This window comes from Geotrypetes seraphini, chromosome 5, assembly GCF_902459505.1.
Source record: "Geotrypetes seraphini chromosome 5, aGeoSer1.1, whole genome shotgun sequence".
Lineage (NCBI taxonomy): Eukaryota > Metazoa > Chordata > Amphibia > Gymnophiona > Dermophiidae > Geotrypetes > Geotrypetes seraphini.
Genome location: NC_047088.1, coordinates 262681783 through 262699802, shown reverse-complemented (window position 1 = coordinate 262699802; position 18020 = coordinate 262681783). Strand labels below are relative to the sequence as shown.

The window sequence follows — 18020 nt, the reverse complement described above, 5'->3', positions numbered from 1 at the left end:
CTGCCTTAACCATTCACACCTCGAATACTCATAGAAACATAGAAGATGACGGCAGATAAGGGCCATAGCCCATCAGGTCTGCCCACTCTACTGACCCACCCCCAAGTCTACTATCCTAGGGATCCCACTCCCGGTGACAGGTTCCCTTGGCTTAACCCTCTAAGGGATCCCACATGGGCATCCCATTTGCTCTTAAATTCTTGCACGCTGTTTGCCTCGATCACCTGCACCGGGAGCTCGTTCCAAGGATCAACCACTCTCTCGGTGAAGAAATATTTCCTGGTGTCGCCATGAAATTTCCCGCCCCTGAGTTTGAGCGGATGCCCTCTTGTGGCTGAGGGTCCTTTGAGAAAGAGAATCTCTTCTTCCATCTCGAATATTATGATTTTAAAGTGTGTTAAATTCGTGTACTTTTCGTCTTGAGCCACTAATGTAAAATCCTCTTGTGAGCTGCATTGATTCCCAGTTGAAAACTGCAGGATACAAGAAGATGCATTGTATTGTACTGAGCCGTGTATCACAAACTGCGTGCCTTCCTGAGATTTCAGGTGTGCCGCGGTACACTGGGGAAGACGAGCGGTGCTGGCAGCGGATGACTGTCTACAGGATGTGCCTCTTGCAAAGAGAGGCAGGTCCTGTAATCAATCTCCCAATGCCGGCACCCTTCTCTCCAGCGCAGGTCCTTCTCTCGGCTCAAGGGCCTTTGCGCATGCACATGATGTCATCGCGCCGACGCCAGCACACTTCTGGGTGTCTCGAGCCGGGGACGCTAAGGTTTAGTGTGCCCCGGCTCGAAAAAGTTTGCGAGACACTGGTATTGAGACTTATGCAGATGAGGACAAAGTTTGCAGGAATGGGACAGGGACAGAGCTCGCCGGGACACGATGGGGGTAGAGAGATCCCGCGGGAACATTTGTCCCCGTGACATTCTAAATTTTGGATCGAGTGCACATGGGAAGGGATGTCAGAATCTTATGAGTAAAGCAGGAAGGTGCTGATCTAGTCAAATATAACAGTATAATATATTTCTGCAATATTTACCATTGTCTATTCCAGTGGTTCTTCAGCCCGTCCTGGGGGCCCCCAGCCAGTCGGGTTGTCAAGATATCTCTAATGAGTATGCATGAGGCAGATTTGCATGCCTGTCACCTCTATTGTATGCAAATCTGCCTCATGCATACTCATTAGGGATATCTTGACAACCCGACTGGCTGGGGGGGTCCCCCAGGACAGGCTTAAGAACCACTGGAATGGAAAACAAACGATGCCCTATAACAGGCAGCACGGTACATTCATGTAACGTAGATATGATGCTCATGTGAAGGTCATAGGCACCTATTAGAATATTCAGGTAACGTCGATATAATAAACACGATGAATAGACAATAGAAGGGACACGTACAGTTGAGACATGGACAAGACAAAGCCATTGGAATAAATTAGACTGGAGGCAATGTAGACGTCCAGATGTGGAAGGGATGGAAGTGTTTGGTTGCCTGAAGTAGAGCTAGTCTTGAGTTAGGCAGAGCCATTCCTGGAGAGAGTTCCGGAGGACGGAGGCTACTCCTGAGAAGGTTCACTTGCAATTTGTACTGGACAAACCCAAACCGAATGTGACCCTAATTGTTACCCGTGTTTTTCTTACGATTGCCACTCGAGTTTGCTCTAGTTCACGATGGAGATTAAGGCCCAAATTCTGTAACTGGAGCCTAATGTTAGGCACCTATTTTGGAGGAGCCAATCTAAATTGATCGACAAGCTCAATTAAGCTTTTTAATCAGCAATAATTGGAACTTGGGCACCTATCGAGAAAGAGCGATTCTGTATCAAGGCGCCTCTAAAAATTTAGGTGGCCTTCATAAAAATAGGCGCTATGCATATTAGGCGTGGGCGTGGCTGCGAGTGAGGTGCCTTATTGCAGAATCGCTGCTCTTAAGTGTGCTTAAGCGCTCACATAGAGGCCTAACTTTTAGTTGTACCTAGAGCTGGCCTATTTATTGGGCGCCTCCAATGTAGGTACCGCTCAGCGTGATTATTAAACAGCAGCCAATTTTACTTGAATTGCGCTGAACGGTGCCTATTTTGGCGCTTACGTTTGCCCTTAAGGTCCTTGTGACCCTGAGCAAGCCACTTAATACTCCATTCCCATCAGTCAGATTGGGAGAAATACTGGAGTAGCTGAATGTAAACCACTTAGGCTATACGTGATGGATAAATACTAAAATACATATATCAAATAAATTATTGCTCAGTATGGTATTCTCTTCATTGAATGTGGATGCTATAACTGATGCAGGTGTCTGCCGAAACAAGGCCAAGTTTGAATTTGCCCAATATTTATTGGGTACTACACTGGTGTCCTAGAATCCTTTGGTACTTTTGTGCAGTTCCGGGATTCTGTGTTGATCAGTAACGTCAATTCCTCCCGGAAATGTAGGAGTTCATGTAGCCAGCGTAGCTGGTTTTAAGAAAGGTTTGGAAAAGTCCATAGTCTGTTATTGAGAAGAACATGGGGGAAGCCACTACTTGCCCTGGATCGGGAGCATGGAATCTTGCTATTCTTTGAGATTCTGTATGGAATGTTGCTACTTTTTGGGGTTCTAGAATCTTGTTACTCTCTGGGATTCTAGAATCTTGCTATTCTTTGAGATTCTGTATGGAATGTTGCTACTCTTCGGGGTTCTAGAATCTTGTTACTCTCTGGGATTCCGGAATCTTGTTGCTCTTTGGGATTCTGGAATCTTCCTATTCTTTGAGATTCTGTATGGAATGTTGCTACTCTTCGGGGTTCTAGAATCTTGTTACTCTCTGGGATTCCGGAATCTTGTTGCTCTTTGGGATTCTGGAATCTTGCTATTCTTTGAGATTCTGTATGGAATGTTGCTACTCGTTGGGGTTCTAGAATCTTGTTACTCTCTGGGATTCCGGAATCTTGCTATTCTTTGAGATTCTGTATGGAATGTTGCTACTTTTTGGGGTTCTAGAATCTTGGTACTCTCTGGGATTCTAGAATCTTGCTATTCTTTGAGATTCTATATGGAATGTTGCTACTCCATGGGTTTTGGCCAGGTACTAGCGACCTGGATTGTCCACCATGAGAACGGGCTACTAGACTTGATGGACCAATGGTCTGACCCAGTAAGGCTATTCTTATGTTGCCAAGTCTTTCAGACCACAGAAAAATTTAATAGACTATTGAGATCAGGCTGTGATGATTGAATCAAATTTGCAACTGGAAATGTCTCACAGACTACATGGGATATAGGAAGTAAGATATTTGAGCAATTGTCATATGCTGGCTGTTGAGATCTTTACTGAGCCTCTTAGCTGGGCATGAGAAAGGTGGAACCAATTGGTTGGTGTTCTTTTATGCCCTTTCAACCAAGATGATTGCTTTTTAGACAAACCTCGATATGGTAAGAGGTCTTCTGGGTAGTCATATGTTGTGGATGGCAGCTGGGGTGTATCCTGAGAAGAGGATGATAGGGAAGGATGAAGGGCAAGAAGATCTTTTCTTGTTGGCATTTATAAAGGGCGTCTAATTTAATTGGCAAAATACCCTTAATAGCCTCAGTAATTGGTTAAAAAAACTTAATTAAGCGATAGGCACCTGATTTTATAAAAGATAGGTGCCTATCACATGGCGCTTACCAGTGCCTAATGCCTAAGTGGGTATGTCTATGGGTGGAGCATGACTTAGGCGCGGCTAAGCGCGATTCTCCAAAAACTTAGGTGCTTGAAATGAAGGCCTTTAAATCCCTGGCCTGTAAACAGCACCTAAGTGTGACTGGCACATAGCTGGCGCAATTTTTCTAGGCGTCGACCAATTTAGGCACTGTTTATAAGAACATAAGAATTGCCACTGCTGTGTCAGACCAGTGGTCCATCATGCCCAGCAGTCCGCTCACGCGGTGGCCCTCTGGTCAAAGACCAGTACTCTAACTGAGTGTAGCCTTACCTGCATTCATTCTGGTTCAGCAGGATCCAACCTTGTCTTGGATACCTGGAGGGTGTTTTCCCCTATGGCAGACTCCGGAAGAGCGTTCCAGCTTTCCACCACTCTCAGGGTGAAGAACTTCCTTACGTTTGTACAGAATCTATCCCCTTTCAACTTTAGAGAGTGCCCTCTCGTTCTCCCTACCTTGGAGAGGGTGAACAACCTGTCTTTATCTACTAAGTCTATTTCCTTCAGTACCTTGAATGTGTGACTCTGTGAGTACGTCACCCTTTGGTGTGGTTTGGGATGCCCACTCTACTAGGTTGGAAAGTGTGGAGTCAGTAAAACAGTTGGGCTGTATCTGCCACTCCATGCGCAAGGCTAACTAAAAACATGAATCGGGTGATAAAAGCCTGTCTGTCTGGCTCAGATGTTACTGCAGTGAAAGCCTGTTCCTTTGCTCTCACAAAGCCACTACCCCTCAAGCCAGCCCTATCCATTCACGTTACTCACTGACGCACAAACAAGTCATTTCATTAAAAGCATATTTTTGCAAAAAAAAAAAAAATGCTGTTTATTGAATTTTTTTAAACATCTCATCCAACATGTTCTAAATCAGCACAAATCAAGATTTAACGTTATGACACTTGATGCATCTATTGTATGGCAAAGTCAGGGCTGCAGCTTTACCCTTACCCCCCCCCCCCCCCCCCAGTGTTTTAGGAGCACCTTGAACTCATTTCACCAAAACCACAGTTTTACCACACAGGAACTGCTGGCTCATTTTTCTCACATTTCACATCCGCTTTTCTCAGCTGATTTTTCCTTCCTTGACACAATGTATCTGGAAGAAATCTTCCCTCTTAGCCTTTGTCTTACTTCCTTTTCTGGTCACTTCGCATCAGAGTGATTTCACACAGTCACGAGAGGAGAGCAGAAGTGAATGGGTTCAAAGTACTTCCGAGGCACATTAGTAGAGGAAAGTGTTTCTCTAGGAAGCTTAAACATTATGCTGGCTGGACCCATTCTGTGGGGTGTGTGAGGGGGAGGGGGGACTGCTTTAGAGACCCTCAAACTTGAGAAGAGGGTTTTGGTTATATTGGGGGCTGAGGTGCAGGTGGAATAATAAAAAGCCATCTTATAGGGATGGCCTATACTAGTAGTCTTCATTTTTTTTAAGAGTAACCAATTGAGTCAGGAACTGGTTGAGTGGAAAGTGACAGAGGATAGTGGTCAATGGAGATCGCTCTGAGGAAAAGGAAGTTACCAGTGGTGTGCCTCAAGGAGTCGGTTCTTGGGTCTGTTCTTTTTAACATTTTTGTAAGTGATATTGCTGAAGGGCTGTCAGGTAAGATTTGCCTCTTTGTGGATGATACCAAAATCTGTAATAGATAGTGTGAACAAAAAGAGGAAGGGTATAGATAGAGGATTACTGCACAGGTCCTGGACCTGTTGGGCCGCCGCATGAGCGGACTGCTGGGCACGATAGATCTCATGTCTAACCCAGCAGAGGCACTGTTTATGTTCTTATGTTCTTATAACCTAACAAAGCTTGAAGAGTGGTCTAAAATTTGGCAGCTAAGATTTAATGCTAAGAAATGCAAGGTCATGCATTTCGGCTGCAAGAATCTGAGGGAATGGTACAGTTTAGGGGGTGATGAACTTATGTGCACGACGGAAGAGCGGGACTTGGGTGTGATTGTACGTGATGATCTTAAGGTGGCCAAACAGGTTGAAAAGGTGATGGCGAAAGCTAGATGGATGCTACGGTGGATAGGAAGAGGTATGGCCAGTAGGAAAAAGGAGGTATTGATGCCCTGTATAGGACGCTGGTGAGACCTCATTTAGAATATTGTGTACAATTCTGGAGGCTGCACCTTCAAAAAGATATAAAAAGGATGGAGTCGGTCCAGAGGAATCCCTGCGAGGTCATGCCAAGGGATAGGGTCACTAGGACTGAATGAGCGGGTCAGTAGAGTGACAGTATAATCACAATTATACTTTCAGGGGTCAGTAGACTTAAGAGGATGGGTAAATAGTGTGGGCAGACTTGATGGGCTATGGCCCTTATCTGCCGTCATGTTTCTATGTTTCTATACTAAAATGGTTGGTGGTCTTTGTGATAAGGTGTATGGGGAGAGACTTAAAGATCTCAATCTGTATACTTTGGAGGGAAGAAGGGAGAGGGGAGATATGATAAGAGGTGTTTAAATACCTATGTGGCATAAATGTGCATGAGTCGAGTCTCTTTCATTTGACAGGAAACTCTGCAATGAGAGGACATAGGATGAAGTTAAGAGGTGACAGGCTCCGGAGTAATCTAAGGAAATACTTTTTTACAGAAAGGGTAGTAGATCCATGGAATAGTCTCCCGGTGGAGGTGGAGGAGACAAAGACAGTGTCTAAATTCAAGAAAGTGTGGGACAGACAGGTGGGATCTCATAGGGAGAGGAGGAAATAGTGGATGCTGCAGCTGGACAGACTGCCATCATGTTTCTATGTTTTTATACAGTTTTAATAGAAGAGGTTTGGTGTAATGCAAAGACTCGAGAGGTTTCTTCTGCTTGAATACTTGAGTGGAGTAGACTAATGGTTACCATTGTTGGCTAATAACCTGGGGTTTCATGTTCTATTACCCACTGTGGCTTCTTGTAACCATGGGAAAGTCACGTAACCCTCCATTGCTCCAGGTACAAAAATTTAGATTGTAAGCTCACAAGGAACAGGGAAGGTACCTACTACATACAATAAATGTAAACCGCTTTGGTAGTACCACATAAAGGCAATATATCATAAGAACATAAGAATAGCTTACTGAGTCAGACCAATATAATCCATCAAGCCCAGTAGCCCGTCCTCACGGTGGCCAATCCAGGTTACTAGTACCTGGCAAAAACCCAAAGAGTAGCAACATTCCATAAAGAATCTCAAAGAATAGCAGGATTCCGGAATCCCAGAGAGTAACAAGATTTTAGAATCCCAAAGAGTAGCAACATTCCATATAGACTCTCAAAGAATAGCAAGATTCCGGAATCCCAGAGAGTAACAAGATTCTAGAATCCCAAAGAGTAGCAACATTCCATAGAGAATCTCAAAGAATAGCAAAATTCCAGAATCCCAGTGAGCAACAAGATTCTGGAATCCCAAAGAGTAGCAACATTCCATGCTACCGATCCAAGGCAAGCAGTGGCTTCTCCCATGTCTGTCTGAATAACAGGCTATTCCCTGTTCCCTCCAGGAACTTGTCCAAACCTTTCTTAAAACCAGCCATGCTATCTGCTCTTTCCACAACCTCTGGTAATGCATTCCAAAGCCTAACTATTCTCTGAGTGAAAAAATGTTTCCTCCAATTGGTTTTAAAAGTATTTCCCTGTAACTTCATCGAGTGTCCCCTAGTCTTTGTAATTTTTGATGGAGTGAAAAATCGATCCACTTGTACCCGTTCTACTCCACTCAGGATTTTGTAGACTTCAATCCTATCTCCCCTCAGCTGTCTCTTTTCCAAGCTGAAGAGCCCTCACCTTTTAACCTAGATGCCAAAAATCTAGTAAACAAAATCAAAGAGTATCTGCAATTTACTGTAACACTAATGATGCAACAGTCACGTTCATTATATGGGAAGCCTTGAAGACAGTGGTGTGGAGAAATTTATTCAAAATGGCTCCCATTTACAGAAACAGAAGGCAAAGGCATCATAAGATCTGTTAGACAAACTAAAAACTGCTGAAGAGACACACAAGAAATTGCAGACAGAGGCATCTATATAGGCAGTATTGAATATAGGAGACAATTCAACAAATATTTAGATAAAGAATTAGAGCAGGTTTACAGGAAATTAACTCAGGGCCTACTAAAATATAGATCTGGGATAAACGTGTGGCTTTAGTTACAAGTCCATGAGATAGAGAATCTCAGTTTGTAGATTTTTACCACTCGCTCTATTCATCTGAGTTCAACGTGGATGATGCTGCGATATGAAGTTATCTCCAGTGCACAAGTCACAATAAGTTTACAAGTAAACAGAGTGTTAGAAGTAATAAAGTCTTTCCCTTCTGGTAAGGCCACAGGCCCAGATGGGCTCCCTCTTGAGTTTTACAAGACAGAGATTATCCAGTGGTTCTCAAGCCTGTCCTGGGGGACCCCCAGCCAGTTGGGTTTTCAAGATATCCACATTGAATATTCATAACAGAGATTTACATGTACTGCCTCCAATGCATGCAAATCTCTCTCATGAATATTCATTAAGGTTCTCCTGAAAACCGGACTGGCTGGAAGGTCCCCCAGGACAGGTTTGAGAACCAGACAAAATGCCAGATACATTTTCTCAGGCATCATGATTCTCCTTTAGGAACTAGGGACCTGGATTGGCCACCATGAGAATGGGCTACTGGACTTGATGGACCATTGATCTGACCCAGTAAGGCTATTCTGATGCTCTTATGAGTTTGTATTCCCACATTTGTACCCAACAACTCAAGGAAGCACAAGGACGAGAATAATTAGACGAAGGAAAAGAAATAACGCTGTGGCGGGTTGAAGAAAGAATTACTGTCATTCTTAGATTGGCCCAGTTGGTGAAGGCTCCCCCCACGAAGATCTGAGTGATCAAAACGCTTTCTCTGGACTATTTGTAGAGGCCACAAGCTTCGGAAGTAGCTTAAGCCAATCCAGTGCTGGAGTCCGGTGGAACTTTTCAAGATAAGTGCCGCCATTTTTAAAGAAACCTGTTGAAAATTTGGGACTTTTGCATTAAAAATGGGAGCTGTGGTTTTTGGTTGTTTTTTTTTAGTTTTGTAGTCACCTTTAGGTGAACGGAGGAAGTGGTCACATGATTAGAACCTGCTTTGCAGGATGGGGATCTGGACTTTACGAGATCTTATGATCTGATCCTCCTTTTGTCTTTAAATCAAAGGTTTGCAGGTGCTAAGCAGAATAGCATTACAACAGATTTTCCTACTGAGTTGGAAAGTTGACCCCTTTCTGGTTTTTTTGGTAATATTTTGATATAATGTAGGTAACAGGTTAATTGAGATCTTTTTGGAGTGATTCTTCTTGATCAAGATTAAACCACTGAGCCTTCCACCTAAACCTACCTCTCCTCTACCCCCACTCGTTATCTCAGGGATAATAATAATAACAACAGCTTATATACCGCAATACCGTGAAGTTCTATGCGGTTTACAAAAGATTAAACAAAGGTACAAATTGACTGACTTCAAGAGGGGAAGAAGAAAGAGAAGTAATTAGACAGGAAATTCATTGTTGAGGAGAAAAGTGATCAAAAGGACAGTAGGTCGCTATTGAGAGGAAAGAGATAAGTGGATCATTCAGTGGTCAAGATGTTTTAGGAACAGGTGTGGTTTTAACACTCTCATCCTCCCTGTCTCTTTAACTCACAACCTTGGGGTCATCTTTGACTCCTCGCTCTCTTTCTCTGCACAAATCAAAAGAGACTGCCAAAGCTGTAAATTCGTTTATGCGTTCCCTTTTTTGCAATATCCACTAGCTTGGCGACATCATTTTCATGACTAGTGTCTGAGTATTTGCAGGTACATCATTGCCTTTAGTTAAAAAACAGAAATTAAAGTTGATCAATATATTTTTTAACAATTGCCCTTGACACAGCCTATATCTACATGAAACATAACCACATCAACCTCTGAGGAGAGTGTGGTTTAATGGTTAGAGCTACAGCCTCAGCATCTGAGATTGTGGGTTCAAACCTTGGGCCGCTCCTTGTAACTCTGAGCAAGTCACTTGATCTCCCCATTGCCCCAGGTCCATTTGATAGATTGTGAGCCCACCGGGACAAGCAGGGAAAGATGCTTGAGTACCTGAATAAATTCATGTAAACCGCTCTGAACTCCCCTGGGAGAACAGTAGAGAAAATTGAATAAATAAATAGTGTGAAAAGCTTCAGCCTCTGATAACTAGAGCTGGTATTGTGACATCATAATGCCTCATTCCACCAATAAGAGCCAACCTCATCAGTGATGTCACAATGGCTTCATTGTCCTATACTTGGCTCACATCTAATACATTTTGATTTCTAGAGTGGTTAAAGCTACAGCCTCAGCACCCTGAGGTTGTGGGTTCAAACCCACGCTGCTCCTTGTGACCCTGGGAAAGTCACTTAATCCCCCAATTGTCCCTGGTACATTAGATAGATTGTGAGCCCACCGGGACAAGCAGGGAAAGATGCTTGAGTACCTGAATAAATTCATGTAAACCGCTCTGAACTCCCCTGGGAGAACAGTAGAGAAAATCGAACATAAGAACCGCCATCACCAGATCAGACCTTGGTCCATCAAGTCACCCATACCCCTCGATGCCTCTCATAAGGAGATGTGCATCTAATTTGCTTTTAAATCCTAGAACGGTGGATTCCCATTGGCTCCCTATAAGCCATCGCATCACTTTTAAAATACTACTTCTAGTTTTTAAATCCTTAACCTACAATGAACCTCGATTCATAACCAGAATGTTTACTTCTTATAACACATTCCGGTCTCTCCGCTCAACTTCTCATAACCTTCTGAAAATTATAGGCACCAGAAGACAGGATATGTTTTCGGTTATGGCCCCTCAACTGTGGAACTCTATACCACAGTACATCAGAGATGAAAAAGATCTCTCATCCTTTAAAAAATCCTAAAAACCTATCTTTTTAAAGACGCATTCAGCCTATCACTCACTGACCTGAAATCATAAGCTTTTTTTCTTTTAACCTCTTTGAATTTTTTACCCTTCCTCTCGTTTACTTCCCTATTGTTTTTCAACTCTAACAAGGAATTGTAACTTTTCCCCCCTACCCCCCACGATTCATCTGAAATTATTTTATTGTATTCCCTACCCGTTTTTTAATAAATTGTACATCGCTTAGGAAATTAAATAAGCAATTCATCAAACACTAATAAAAACTTGAACTTGAACCTTGATTCCGCCATAACCTCCTCTGGGAGAGCATTCCAGGTGTCCACCATTCGTTGCGTGAAGCAGAACTTCCTGATATTTGTCCTGGACTTGTCCCCCCTCAGCTTCAGTCCGTGCCCTCTTGTCCGTGTCACATTGGACATTGTAAATAATTATTTTTTCTGCTCTATTTTGTAGATTCCTTTTATTATTTTAAAGGTCTCGATCATATCCCCTCGCAGTCTCCTTTTCTCAAGGGAGAACAATCCCAGTCTCTTAAGTCGTTCCTTGTATTCCAAGTTCTCCATACCTTTTACTAGCTTTGTTGCTCGTCTCTGCACCCTCTCCAGCAGTTTTATATCCTTCCTTAGGTTGGGAGACCAATGTTGGACACAGTATTCCAAGTGTGGTCTGACCATTGCTCTACTCGTGATTCCCTTCTTTGTCCATCTTATTTTTGAGCCGTCGTTTCACCATGACTCATGCTATCGTATCTTCCCTTTTTAAGGTTTAAGGTCATAGTTAAGGTTTCGGTACGTTTCCCTTTCCCGATGTCAAGTTTAAAGTTGATCATGTTGTGAATAAATAAATAGTGTGAAAAGTTTCAGCCTCTGATAACCAGAGCTGCTATTGTGACATCATAATGCCTCATTCCACCAATGCCTAAGAGCCAACCTCGTTAGTGATGTCACAATGGCTTGATTGTCCTATTCTTGGCTCACTTTTACTACATTATGATTTCTAGAGTGGTGCAGTGGTTAAAGCTACAACCTCAGCACCCTCAGGTTGTGGGTTCAAACCCACCCTGGTCCTTGTGACCCTGGGTAAGTCACTTAATCCCCCCATTGCCCCAGGTACATTAGACAGATTGTGAGCTCACCTGGACAGACAGGGGAAAATGTTTGAGTACCTGAATAAATTCATGTAAACCATTTTGAGTTCCCCTGGGAGAAAAGTATAGAAAACTGAATAAATAAATAGTGTGAAAAGCTTCAGCCTCTGATAACCAGAGCTGGGATTGTGACATCATAATGCCTCATTCCACCAATAAGAGCCAACCTCATCAGTGATGTCACAATGGCTGGATTGTCCTATACGTGGCTCACATCTAATACATTTTGATTTCTAGAGTGGTGCAGTGGTTAAAGCTACAGCCTCAGCTCCCTGAGATTGTGGGTTCAAATCCTGCACTGTTTCTTGTGACCCTGAGCAAGTCACTTAATCTTTCACTGCCCCAGTACAGAGAGGGAAAATGCTTGAAGAACCTGTATGTAAACCGCTTTGAGTGTGGTTGTAAAAGTGCAAAAAGGCAGTACACAAGTCCCAACCTCTTTCCCTTGACACTTTCATTAGGTTGTAGATCAGAAATGGCGCTGAAAAAAAAACTGCGTTGGACGCCATTTATAAAATAGCACTTAGAGCTGATTTCGGTGCGAGGATTTTCACCAACTGAAACCTGGGGTAATCTGGTACATAATTTAGACGCAGATCCACGGTATGCAATAGTATTGCGTGTATCCCAAATGAACCCCCGTGACCTGCCCATGCCGCTCCCCTTTTTGAGTAGCGCTTCGCATAATGCCCAGTTATTGGCGCATTAGCCAATGTGGCTAGCAGAAATTTGAATGCTGTTTCTAGACCCCAGCGACATTTGTCCTTGTGATCTGCTGTGGCTTCTGTTCCCAACTAGAGAATGACATGGGGACAGATTTTTCCCCATCCCCGCGGGAACTCATTTTCCCGTCCCGACCCCGCGAGTTATTGTCCTGTCCGTGCAAGCTCCGTCCTCATCTGCACAAGATGGCGCCGAGTTAGGTTTGCAATTCTGGTGCCTCTCACAGTTTTTTCTTTCTTTCCTTCTTTGTTTATTTGTTTATGTTTTATGATTTTATATAATATGATTTTATTATCTACATTTACACTCATGTAACATTGTCTAATTTTTGTTGGTCTTGTTGCTTTGGAGACGGAGCCGACTATCTTTTCTGGACAGTTTGACACGGGCCCAACGGTTGTAGAGCTCGGAGGTTGGTGGTGACAGGGTTTTTTGCAGGAGGTCACTCTCCACAACAACATTGGAGACTTCGATCGCCTGGTCAGTGATGTGCGGGGGCTAAAGCCAGAGTGGAGAGAAGAGCCGGGATTATGCGGACCGGAGAGATGCTGTCGTGTGTGGCGGACGTACTCTCCGGTGTGGAGGCCAGTGTGATGTTGCGGCCGTTGTCGTCTGTTGCCATTGAGTGTCGGCAAGCCACGGCGGGGACCGACCAGGGGATCGCCGGGGGTGGTCGACCAGGATGCGAGGGCAGGAGCTGTGGAGGCGTTTCCTACATTGATCTGCCTGTTGCTAGAGATGACCCTGGGAAGTTCCGCCTTGCCCCCGATGTCCGGATGCAGAACACCCTGGTCGGCACAGGACCTTTCACCGCTTCCTGTGTTCCTGGCTTCGGCGATGAAGATCTGATCCCCACTTGCCTAACCCGAAGTCTGATTTCATGTACCCCAGAACCACTTCACCCATTGACTTGGCTTCTTTCCAGAGCTCTTGGCGGATGTGCACGGAAACAGCGGGACGGGAGTCTTGTGTCGGACCCAGTTACATCGGAAACAGAACATGATGACTTTCAATATCGAGTGGCTGTCATCCAGATCTCTTCCATGAAGAAGCTCTTTTTTAAAAGACAATGTATTATTTTATTTTCTTTCCCTACTTATTTATAAATTACCTTTATTCTTACTTATTGTTATGCCTTTTTTCTTCGTTTTGTAACATTTCTGTCATTTTAAATTTCGCCAGAATTCTATTGTTTAACGGTTTCCCCTTATGCATTTACTCTTTGATCCTCTCTCTTCTATCTACCAAAAAAAATTTAATTCAATGCTGTCTTGTTAAAATGTTTATTTCTATTCCCTCTTCTATCTTTATTTTAATTAATTTATTAATCCACAGGTACTTTAGTTAGATTGTGAGCCTTCGGGACAGAAAGGGAATTTTTTAAGTACCTTTATTATTTTCATATCTTTAATTTTAATGTATATTTTCTGTAAACCGCTTAGAACTTAACGGATGTAGCGGTATATAAGAAATAAATTACATTACATTACAAGCTTCAAACACTTTAAAATTCTAAGTGTTCAAGTCTTGGGCGGATAAGGCAGAGCTTACAGGAATGGGGCAGGGGCAGCGACAAAACTCACGGGGACGGGGAACTTGAGCTCCTGCGGGGAAGGGGACAAATTTGTCCCCGTGTCATTCTCTATTCCCAACTTCTCGCCTACACATCTTTATTTCATAAACCGCTCTGAACTGCTTGTGGTATTGCGGTATATAAAAATAAAGTTATTATTATTATTATTGCTTTCTGCTCAACACCTTTCTCAGGCACATTATGTATTTTGCTGTCTCAGGAAACCTTTCAAATATTCTATTCTTATTTTCTCATTTGATTTCCCTATTCACCTAGGAACATAAGAATAGCCTTACTGGGTCAGACCAATGGTCCATCAAACCCAGTAGCCCGTTCTCATGGTAGCCAATCCAGGTCCCTAGTACCTGGCCAAAACCCAAGGAGTAGTAACATTCTATACAGAATCCCAAAGAATAGCAAGATTCCGGAATCCCAGAGAGTAACAAGATTCTAGAATCCTAAAGAGTAGCAACATTCCATACAGAATCTCAAAGAATAGCAAGATTCCGGAATCCCAGAGAGTAACAAGATTCTAGAATCCCAAAGAGTGGCAACATTCCATATAGAATCTCAAAGAATAGCAAGATTCTGGAACCCCAGAGAGTAGCAACATTCCATGCTACCAATCCATGGTAAGCAGTGGCTTCCCCTATGTCTTTCTGGAAAGGGTCCAGAGAAGAGCGACTAAGATAGTTAAGGGGCTAGAGGAGTTGCCATACAGTGAAAGATTAGAGAAACTTGACCTCTTCTCCCTCGAACAGAGGAGATTGAGAGGGGACATGATCGAAACATTCAAGGTACTGAAGGGAATAGACTTAGTAGATAAGGACAGGTTGTTCACCCTCTCCAAGGTAGGGAGAACGTGAGGGCACTCTCTAAAGTTGAAAGGGGATAGATTCCGTACGAATGGAAGGAAGTTCTTCTTCACCCAGAGAGTGGTAGAAAACTGGAACGCTCTTCCGGAGTCTGTCATAGGGGAAAACACCCTCCAGGGATTCAAGACAAAGTTAGACAAGTTCCTGCTGAACCAGAACGTACACAGGTAGTGCTGGTCTCAGGGCGCTGGTCTTTGACCAGAGGGTCGCCATATGAGCAGACTGATGGGCACGATGGACCACTGGTCTGACCCAGCAGTGGCAATTCTTATGTTCTTAATAACAGACTATGGGCTTTTCTTCCAGGAACTTGTCCAAACCTTTCTTAAAACCAGCGTTCCTCCAATCAGTCCTTACTGTCTATTCCATCCTCTAGGCAGCTGTTTTTGGATATTTACAGACTCTAGTTTCTCTATAATGGCTCCAACTCTTTGGAACTCCCTCCCGTTATATCTGCGAACAGAAAAATCCCTGAGGTCATTTAAGTCTCAAAATGGCATTTGAGCCTAGTTCTTAATAGTTTGTCACTTCACAACTTTTTGCCATGACTTGAGACCAGGGAGTCTTTCTCTCTGCACTATTTGCCCATAATTCTGACCAGGTAGTTAATTTCCTTGTAACTTTATCATATTACTAGTGATCAGGAAGTCACTATCTTACACTTACCTTTAGTTTTCTTTTCCTTGTTCTTTTTGCATCCTACTCTCTTGTTCCAATCCTGCTTGGGGTTTTTTTTCCTTAAGATATTGTAAACCTTTCCTGTCCTTTTGTGTCTAGTTTGGTTTATTTGTTCGTGTCCTCTCCCCCTTGGTATGTTTTTATTTTAAATATTGCCCACTGTTTTTATTAATAGTGCACAGCTTTGGTTTGCAACAGTTTGTACCTGAGGCTATGGAGGGTAAAGTGACTTGCCCAAGATCACAGAGAGCTGCAGTGGAATTTGAACTGGGATCCCCTGGTTGCCAGCCCCACTGCTCTATCTACTGGGCTACCCCTCCGCTCTGCTCAGGAACAGAAGAGGACACGTACCTGAATCTGTGGTTGTCATAGCGGTCTCTCGTTACAGATTCCAGAAGTGAGAAAATTGTTTCTGCCAAACTTTAACCCACGATGTTCTGCACTCCCAGCCAAACACACTGTAAGGTGAAAATTTCAAAAAGAAAGAGAGAATTTGCTTCTCAGATGGTGCTGGAGTAAAAGGGACAGTAGATACAAAAGGAGAAGCCAGGACTCCTGCCTGGTCATCTGTCCCTGTAGACAGCATGGAGCGAAGAGGAAGTCTCCTGGAGGGGAAAAAAGTGCTCACTTTGTCTTCAGCTGTGAAGACAAAGTGACTCAGGGCAGGAAATTGCTTGTCTTGGATTCCTTCTGTGGTCTGGTAATGTAGGATTCCCTCACTTTGGTGTTTCATGTTCCTTCCCTGCCGTATTGATGACTATTCTATTTATTCACTTAGAAAAATGCAAAGTAATGTGCACATGACGTAGTAGATGACGGCAGATAAAGACCTGAATGGTTCATCCAGTGCCCAACCTTACCCTCTCTTTAAATTACTGATTTAATTTAAATTTTCCTTCTTAGCTATTTTTGGGCCAGAACCCAAAGCTCTGCCCGGTACTGTTCTTAGGTTCCAACTACTGACATCTCCATCAAAGCTCACTCCAGTCCATCTACACCCTGCCAGCCGTTGACGCCCTCCCCAGCCCATCCTCAACCAAACGGCCATATACGGACACAGACCATGCACGTCTGCCCAGTACTGGCCTTAGTTACCAGACATCAGATAAAGACCAGCGTGGTCCATTCACTCTGTTCAGATGCTCCCCTCTCCCCTTTAGAAATGCAAAAAGCCATTATAGTTTGAACTAGAGAGCTGCACGGGAACGGGGATGACGGGAATCCTGCGGGACCCGCAGGGATCCCGCGGGTTTCCATTTGGGTCACGGGGATCCCGCGGGGACGCCCCCTAGGGTCGCGGGGATCCCTTGGGGATGCCTCCGAGGGTCGCGGGGTTCCTGCGGGGCTGGATCGCAGTGCACTCGAGCCGCGAGGGTAGTCTCCTCCTCCTTACCTGCCCTGTCACAGCACACAGCCGACCGGAAGTCTTCCTGATGTCATCGCTGACGTCGGAGGGAGCGCTTAAGCAAAGCCCTCCCTTCCTCCGATGTCAGCGCTGACATCGGGAAGACTTCCGGTCGGCTGTGTGCTGCAGGGTAGTTAGGGAGAAGGCAATGGCGTACCAAAGGGGGGGAGGGGGAAGATCCGCCCTGGGTGCAGCCATAGGGGAAGTGTGCATAGCCGGTCAGGTCCCCTTACCTTTGTGGCGCTTCCCCCGACCGACTGACAACAGGCCCGGCCGACAAACCTCCCTGCCCTGTAGCTGCGAATCTAAATTACCTTCTTACAGCAGCTTCAATACTCCAGCTGCTGTAAGAAGGTAATTTAGATTTGCGGCTACAGGGCAGGGAGGTTTGTCCAACTGGGCCTGTTGTCAGTCAGGTGGGGAAGCGCCACAAAGGTAAGGGGCAGGGAGGGAGAAAGGGAGGAAAGGTGGAGTGGAGAAGAAAAGACGCTTAAGGGAAATGGGTAAAACTGAGGGGGGAGAAGGCCGCTGAAAGCACTGGGGAAGACAAAGGGGTGGAGAAGGATGCTAAAAGGACATGGGGAAGATGGGAGGGGGGGAGAAGGATGCTGAAAGCACATGGGGAAGACAGAGGGGGGAGAAGGACCCTGAAAGGACATGGGGAAGACAAAGGGATGGAGAAGGATGCTGAAAGGACATGGGAAGACGGGGGGGGGGAGAAGGACGCTGAAAGGACATGGGGAAGACAGGGGGGAGAAGGACCCTTAAAGGACATGGGGAAAACAAAGGGGGGAGAAGGACGCTGAAAGGACATGGGGAGGACGGGAGGGGGGGGAGGACGGGAGGGGGGAGAAGGACGCTGAAAGGACATGGGGAAGACAGGGGGGAGAAGGACACTGAAAGCACATGGGGAAGACAGAGGGGGGAGAAGGACCCTGAAAGGACATGGGGAAAACAGGGGGGAGAAGGACACTGAAAGCACATGGGGAAGACAGAGGGGGGAGAAGGACCCTGAAAGGACATGG

The 18020-nt window shown here is 44.6% G+C and overlaps 1 protein-coding gene across 6 annotated transcripts in view; it reads right to left on the bottom strand.

Annotated features, from left to right (window-relative positions):
* SLC11A1 (solute carrier family 11 member 1) overlaps positions 1-18020 on the bottom strand; it is a 69245-nt gene that overhangs the window by 44564 nt on the left and 6661 nt on the right. For 2 of the 6 annotated variants that reach the window (XM_033946975.1, XM_033946979.1), the window contains exon 1: positions 15942-16177. The exons of 3 other annotated variants lie outside the window; for them this stretch is intronic. In XM_033946975.1, coding sequence (XP_033802866.1) covers positions 15942-15960 — 19 coding nt within the window. In that variant the 5' untranslated portion in view covers positions 15961-16177. Of the gene's footprint in view, positions 1-15941; positions 16178-18020 lie in introns of those variants that run through there. One more of the 6 variants, XM_033946977.1, reaches the window with a different exon arrangement.